Source organism: Melopsittacus undulatus, chromosome 1 (genome assembly GCF_012275295.1).
Source record: "Melopsittacus undulatus isolate bMelUnd1 chromosome 1, bMelUnd1.mat.Z, whole genome shotgun sequence".
NCBI lineage: Eukaryota > Metazoa > Chordata > Aves > Psittaciformes > Psittaculidae > Melopsittacus > Melopsittacus undulatus.
Window position 1 is genome coordinate 149,765,860 of NC_047527.1, and position 8,270 is coordinate 149,774,129.

The 8,270-nt window shown below is 44.2% G+C and overlaps 1 protein-coding gene across 1 annotated transcript in view; it reads right to left on the reverse strand.

Moving 5' to 3' along the window:
* TNS3 (tensin 3) overlaps nucleotides 1-1,778 on the reverse strand; it is a 192,842-nt gene extending 191,064 nt beyond the window's left edge. The window contains exon 1 of the mRNA XM_034062598.1: nucleotides 1,728-1,778. Coding sequence (XP_033918489.1) covers nucleotides 1,728-1,736 — 9 coding nt within the window. The 5' untranslated portion in view covers nucleotides 1,737-1,778. The remainder of the gene's footprint in view (nucleotides 1-1,727) is intronic.
* Nucleotides 1,779-8,270: the final 6,492 nt, after the last annotated feature.

An 8,270-nucleotide genomic window follows, 5' to 3' on the forward strand; every position in this document is an offset into this window, starting at 1 on the left:
AGAGAGGAGGTTAACATCATTTAGTTTGTTCTCTTGCCCCTGGTTTTAATGCTCACATTTTCTCAACCCTTCAGGGTATCTTAACAAGGAAAGGAAGAATCCAGAAGAAACACGGTTGTAAAATCTAGCTTAAAAGGAATCACTTCTGAGCAATATTAGTAACATCAGTTAGCTGGAGAACCCTCTGAGCAGCAGACTCTCAATTAGCAGCCCCAAAGAAGAGCAGGAACCAAAGTGTGGTGGGGCAAAGCTGTCATGGGGAGCAGGTAACACAGTAGTGGGATGCTGTTTTGGAGCAATAGGGTTACCCATCCTAACTAAGTCCTTGTAATATAACTAGTATGAAAAAGAGAGCAAGCATGGCTCTTGGAATATGTTCTTAACGTGTTTCAAGAGCATCCAGTAAAATTGGGGTTACCAGGAGCCAACTGAGTTGGTGTACAATAACCAGTTAGTAATCTTCCCTCTACTAAAGCGTGCCCCATTAATAGTCTAAAATCAGACTCCTGGTCCTTGATCTAAGAGTTAGTAGAAAAATTGTACTTATCAATGTGGGGAGGGTGGGGAGGGAAGGATTTTGCTACAGTAATTTTTCTTTCCAATGTAACATTACGATTTTCAGGTTTAATACAGTGCATAAGGTCACAGGCTAATGTTTCTTTGGCAAGAGATCACTGGAGATCATTGTATATGCTTTCAAATGGAATAAAGCTCCTTCTTTTAATTCTGAGAGAAGGCAAAATATTTCAGCCCTTTAAATGAGCCACTTGTCTACAACTGAACACTGGCCATCTTACACCTCAGAAGAGAGCAATTCTGGCACCAACACATACACTCTGCTATTTTCTTGGCAGCTTTGTGGTTTGAAATGTTAGACGCAAGAGTGATGGAGATCTTCCCAAAGATAGAGTGCCGATGAGATGCTCAAGGGGAGCTTGAAACCAGTACAGATTATTTAGTGCCTATTTACCACTTGTGTGGTATATTCTGTATGAATTTCTGGGAAACTAATCCTAAAAGGTTTCATCAGAACTGGTATGTTTTCAGAAGGGATTTGAAATGAAAGCGATTGCTTAGTTAAGCATGCAAAAGGAAAGGGAGACTGCTAGAGTGTGCTGAACTCGAGTCAGCAAAAACATTTACACATATGCTTAAAATGAACTTAATCCAGTGTTGAACCAAACTTTCAGAGGTAACCCAGAAGGAAGTGCATGAAACTTCAAAGGTCCAAAGATTTGCTTAGCAAACCAGAAACAGAGATGCTTGAATGAGCCTCTGGAATGAGTTGCGTAGAGCTGAGAGACTCTGACAATGCTCTGGAAAGGTTTCTGGTACCTCCTGCTTGCAGCTCTGCCGAGAGGCTGCTATTTTGGCAGTTCCCCTCGTTTTGTCCACAGCCATAAACTCAAAGACAGACCAGATCACTGAGACCAAATGGGTTTAAAACCATAAGCTGATCAAAACCTTTCATACCCGTCCACAGCAATGAACTCAAAGGGAACCCATCATTGGGACCGGATGGGTTTAAAACCTTAAGTTGATCCAAAACTTTCCTACCCGCGAAAAGTTAACGTGTACTTCAGGATTATCAACCCATCCCTATTTAGGGGCACTCCATTTCCACAACTACCCCCAAAACAACTGATTTAGGTGCCTATTCGGAGGTAGCCGACCCCCGCCCCGCCTCCCCCCTCCGCACCGGGGCCGGGGCAGCGCATCCCGCGTACCTGAATCATGGTCTCGGCTCCTCCTTGCGCCGAGCGGCGGCGGGGCGGGGGCCGGGACCGGCTCTCGGTGCCGCGGCTCGCCAGGCTCGCCCGGCCGCCCATGGGCTCCCCGGGGCTCACCCGCCGCCAGCGCTCATGAGCCCCCCCCGGCTGCCACCCGCGCTCCCGTTCTCCCAGCTCCTTCCCGCTCCGCTTGCGCCTTTTGTTACCGTGCTCCCGAGCTGACCACACCGTGCCCCCTCCGGAGCCCGGACGACAAATCAGAGAGCCGGTGCCGAAAGCTCTGTGTTCCAGCTGGGGAAATACAGCCTTCCTTTATCCTGGTGGGAGGGTTTTTGGATCACTGAGCGGTGCGGATACAGTAACGGGGAAATTAGGAACTCGCTTAACAGTCTTCGCTGCTTTTGTGCAGAAGGAAAGCGAGCTTTCCAGCGATCTGTCACTAAAGTAAGCCGATAGTACCCGAGTAACTTGAGAGAGAAAAATAGGTATTTAAAGTTGACACCAAGAATGACTTTGAAAACAGTTTCAGAACGGGGGAACCTACAGGAATTTCCTGCTTCTTTGTGTAATCTGCCTGCATGTGTCCATGAATTCATTCCCTTTAGTTTGTAACAGAACTTATTTTCCCTGCCTGCAAAAGGATGCATAGTGCTAAGGGGAGGAAGAATAACCATGTAATGAAAGTACAGCACTGTAACTTAGAGACGGGGGCTCTGCTTTCCTTTTTACCAAAGACATTTGCTATTCCATGCAATTCAAGTATGCAGAAATGTGCTGTGATTTTGCCTGGTTTAATTCTTCAATCTCCATCTCTATGGAGGTACAGCTGCTTTACAAAACAGTGCTGAGAATGTGTAGCTCCCACCACAACCTAAGGGTGTAACACTGGGTAACTCTTGCTACTATAGTGAAGGGATCATGGGCAAAAAGTTTCAGTTCTCTTCGGGTTTCCAAGTTTCCTTCTCTGCTAAAATAGACATGGAATAAATCAGTGCTTCCCAGACCCTGACGCGTCCTGAGGAATTCAAGACACATTTACTTGACTGTCATGCTGTAAAAGATGTCTGTAACTGAAGAGCAGAGAGAGTTTATTACTCATTTCCAAACATTTGAACTGCAGTGTTCTACCATCTTAAAATAGATTTGGAGGCACTGGGTCAATGGGGTTTGGTTTTCCTCAAGGAATTATTACCAAATAATTTCTGCACATTATTGTTATGACAACATCCATCATGCTATGATTTAGGTCAAAACAATGTCTTTTATACAGCTAAAAAGGAAAAGTAATTAAACTGGTTTTAACACTATTCCATTTTTTTTTGTACCATTGTTACTTTGACAGTATAGGAATGGCCATTGACAGGTTTGAAATCCCTCTGCAGAAAGGAATGAAATGGCATAAATGTGGAAATGTCAACCCTTTCTGAAGGCCTTTTCATTGTTCTACCTTACTGGAATGATCACTTACATTGCTTCAGTGGTTTGATCCCGCTTTTAACTACTGTCATCTTCTAAATATGGCTTGGTATGTGTTAAAAGGTTTGCAAAGCTGAACTAATCAAACCGATGTTTCATATGGCTCTGTTGCTCGTTCTAGTATTAAAACACCCAAACCCAAACAACAACAGTATTTGTTTTCTCAGCATCAAAGTAGAATCAAGAATTAGAAGAGGTAAAGTCATGCTGCTGGCAGATGACCCACGTTATAGCTTTCTTGGCTAAAGCTGTCACTTCCCCTTGCATATAGACTCTTCAAATGCAACTGAGCAGCTTTTGAAGTAAACTTGCAAAAGAGACCATGGAACTTCATTACAACTTTCTTTAACAGAGGTAACCAAGAGTATTTTGGGACTCAAATGCCAAGTTCCCCTCTGGATTAGTCCTTGACTCCTGCACCTGTATGCAAAAACACAGGGTTTTTTATCTGGGGGTTCCACAAGGTGGTGACTCTATCTTTGACATGTCAAATGCCCTCAAATTCCATTCATGGGTAATTCAGGGAACTTACTCCCCCAAACCCAATCCAGTGCAATATTTGCAATGCAAAGGGTGTCCTTTAAAAGAAACTAGTAAATGTGTCTGTATTTATAGGAGAGGCTGGCAAGCATTAATGATCCATCATTATTTAAGTAAACAGGAACAGAAGAAAGACTTTCCTTAACTATTGAGCCCTGTTCCTACTTCTTCCACCACTGTGAGAGTTAGAAAAGGTGAGCTTCAGCCTTGTTGCTACCAAAACCAGAGGCTGGGGAGGACCAAGGAGCATGGGGCAAGAAGTAATAACAAATGCACAGATATGTAGTAAGTTCAAATTAAGTAACTGTGGATAAGACGTGGATCGCTTCCTAGAGGATAATGACCACAGCCCAAGGCAAAGCTGTCTTAGCATCAAGCCTGCCATTAGCTCTCCAGGAAATGCAGCAGTCTGAAGTCATTAATGAAATGATAGCCAGTTATTTGGTGGGAGAGGGATTAGTCAGGCAAAAGGAATATTTTCCTTGTGGTGCCATTATTTTTACAGAGCAGCACAGAAGTTGTATTCATTTCATGACCCCGCTTCTGTGTTGGAACATCTACAGAGGTAAAAAATGGATTGCACAGAAGTTATTAGAAATTCTTTCAAAAGCTCAGGGAATTTTTAGCATTGTTGCAGTGGGAACAGGAGGAGCTCCTAAAGTTTGCACATATTGTCAGGGTTGTGCAATTCTCAGCCTTCTGGTCTTCAAATACTTCCCTCTGTACTGACCGGTTTTGTTATTCCAACCTATGAGTGCCAAAAAGACTCCCATTAGCCTTAGCAGTATGTGTTAACTGGCTGTTTCTTATTATTCAGATTATCTGGACGTAACAAAAATGATGTTTTTAGAAGAAAAATGGGCAGCCAGCTCATTCTGCTTGGGCTGCCAAAAAAAAAGTAAGTGTGAAATAGGATAGATCAACCTATGCCAGTTTTGAACAGAGCTCAATCGACAGTGTTTTGGGAGAGCAGTAACACATCGCATTTTATGCAGAGTGCTTTTAAATGGCACAGTCCAAGAGCCAAGGAAAAATGAGAAGGAATGTGCTCTTCTGTATCACTTCACATTTTTCCTAGTCTGCACAAACAGTGCTGCTTTTTGGTAAGGAGGTTAGAGGGAGCATCCAGTTCTAAAGACTGAAGAAAATAAGTACTCTCTTTTGGAGGAGGTGAAATGGTAGCTCAGCTACGCAGGGCAGTACCTACACCCAGTGACACCAGTGGAATGACAGAGTGCATTGGTGTTAGTCACAAGCCCTAAGCCTGGCAACTAGAGCAGCACCACTGCTAGTAGTTTTTCCAAAATACTGTGGTTTTTTTCTCCTGAGAAAGAACCTACATATGCAGAGTTGGGGGGAAAATATGTTTATCAGGTCTAATATTTCCAGAGTGAATTCCAGACTCAGTATAATAATCATTAAATATTAACTTAGCACAGAATCACAGAATGATTGAGATTGGAAAGAACCTCTGGAGGTCATCTGGTCCAACCTCCTTGATCAACCACAGCCACCTAGAACCAGTTTCCCAAGACCATGTCCAGACAGCTTTTGAGTATCTCCAAGGATGCAGACTCCACAGCCTGCCCAGGTAACCTGTGCCAGTGCCCAGTCACCCTCACAGTAATAAAGGGTTTCCTTATGCTCAGAGGGAACCTTCTGTGTTTCAGTTTATGCCCAGTGCCTCTGGTCCTGTCACTGGGCACCACTGGAAAGAGCCTGGCTCTCTCTTCTTTGCACTCTCCCTTCAGGTATTTACAGATACTGATGAGATCCCCCTGAGCCTTCTCCAGGCTGAACAGTCACAGCTCTCTCAGCCTTTCCTCACAGTAGACATGCTGCAGTCCCTTCATCATCTTCATGGCCCCTCAACTGGACTCTCTCCAGTATGTCTCTGTCTCTCTTGTAGTGAAGAGCCCAGAAGTGGCCCCAACGCTCCAGGTGTAGACTCACCAGTGCTGGGTAGAGGGGAAGGATCACATCCCCCAGCCTGCTGGCAATACTTTGCCTAATGCAGACCAGGATACTGATAGCCGCCTTTACCACAAATGCACATTGCTGGTTCATGTACAACTTGGTGTCTAGCAGAACCCCCGGGTCCTTTTCTGCAAAGCTGCTTTCCAGCTTGGTGCCCCCAGCATATACTGATGTGTAGGGCTGTTCCTCACCAGCTGCAGGACTTTGCACTTCTCCTTGTTGAACTTCCTGAGGTTTCTATCAGCCCATTTCTCCAGCTGGTCAGGGTGGCCTATGAGCCTCTCCTTTCATCTTTGTGTCATTGGCAAACTTGCTGCCCCATCGTGCAGACCACTAAGAAAGATATTAAATAGGACTGGACTAGTGGTGGACTTCTGGGTCCACCACTACTTACCAGTCTCCAACTAGACTTTGTGCCACCAACTAGACTTTGTGCCACCAATCACCATCCTTGGGGCCCGACTATTCAGGCAGTTTTCAACCTACCTCATGTCTGCTCATCCAGCCCCAACAGCAACAGCTTGAGGGGCTGAGGTTGTTATGGGAGATGGTGTCAGCAGTGTCACTGAAGGCCCAGTAGACACTAACCACTGTTCTCCCTCCCTTACCAGATACATCAGTTCATTACCATGTTGGTCAAGCATGGTGAAGCCATGCTGATGACTCCTGAGGAGTTTCTTGTCCTTTATGTGCCTGGAAATGGTTTCCAGGATGAGTTGCTCCATCACCATCCTAGGGATTCAGATGAGGGTGACCAGCTTCTAGTTCTCTGGCTCCTCCTTCTTGCCTGTCTTGAAGTCAGAAATGATATTTTCTTTCCTCCAGTCTTCGGGTCCTTCTCACAGCCACCATGACTGAGCAAAGATTATTGAGAGTGGCCTTGCAGTGACATCTGCCAGATCCCTGAGCACTTGTGGGTGCTAACCCTAACCCTAATGCTTCCCATCAGGGCCCATGGCTTTATCTCAGCAAAAGTTACTATACATTACACTGGTTGGCTCTGTTACCAGCAGCATTTTATGCCAATAAGCAATAAGAACTTTGCCATGGTGGGGCTAATACAATCATCCTAATCAGGTTCCAGATATTCTAATCAGATATCCTAACTAATATCCTAATCAGAGTCCAGATCTGACTACAAAATGAGTATGAGGGAGGTGTAATAAATAAATCTGAATCTCATTTCAATGCACCTATGTGAGAACTGGATATTAGAGACGGAAATGAAAAGTTCCCCAAGACAAGCACAGCCTCCTTACATTGTCAAAATTCCTCCAATTCCTCTGTTCCTCTAATAAGTAACATTATTATTGAGATACTTTAAAAAGTTGTTCTAAGCTTTGTTTAGGAAAAAAAAATCTGTGTGAACACAATTCCCATCAAGAACTGTGAACTGAACTCCATGACCCACCACTTACCCAAGACCTGTAACCTCCCTGAGACCAGCATATACACAGAAACCTATTCCTGTGGATTGTTTTGGAGAAAGAACTGAACAAACTTCATATGTCAAAAAGAAACACTCTGCCCATTCTCTTATCTCTATGCACTACCTCCATTAACCTCTCCTTTTGATACCCCCAAAATAGAACCTAACCAAAAGAATTTTTAACTCTACTGGGGCCAGTGTTTGAAAGGCTTCAGAAAAGATGTCATTTATCGTGCTCTGCTAACTCAGAGCTGCAGGAACACCCCCTTTCCTGCTCTGCCATCCATTATGGGGGAAACACTGCTCTTTCACCCCAAGCCAGAAATGTGGGAGGTCGAGAAAGGACAGACAGATGCGGCAGACTTAACAACTTCACTATGTCTGGGAAACATAATGGAAAGACGTGTGTTACAATCCCAGTGTATGTGCCTGGAAAGATTAGAAAGAAAAGGGGGTTATGCTAAACCATTTAAACTGCTCCCTGTATAGTTATGTCCTTAACTCTCCTACCCCAAATAAAGCCTCACCCTGAAAGTAAATAAGCTGAAAAGCATTGTCTTTTGTTGAAAGCTGCTTTACAGTGGGACTCACACAGCAGAAAGGCAAACCTGTGCATAAATGCAGATGTGAATGAGAATAGTTCAGGTTTTGTCTTTGTCCTCCAAACAGCTTAGCTATTCATAAGAAGTAAGGACACAGACTTAAAACTTACTTTATGATAATGATGAAAACATTAGCCGAAAGCTTTGGTGGTACCTTGAAAAGAAAGGAAAGTTTCAAAAGCCCAAACACGTTACATAACTGTGCTGGATTTCCAAGAAAAACACACAGCCAATGTCTGCAGAATTCCAGAGTCTTTTTTTTATAATGCCCTCTGGGGCCAATTTAATATTTTCCAGACCCGCTAAAAACCAGCAGTGAAATACCAGGAAATGGTCCTCAGCTGCAATCATGTTTTCATTTGTGCTGTGTCCCAGCATTGGAAATGTTTCCCAGCCCCTCTGCCCCAGCCTTCTGGTGCTTTTGGCATTCCAGGAGCAGGCAGGTGACTTGGGCTTGCTCTCTGCAGCCAAATTTGGTTCTTTAGGCTGCCTTCTGAGGAAGACAAAGTAAAACAA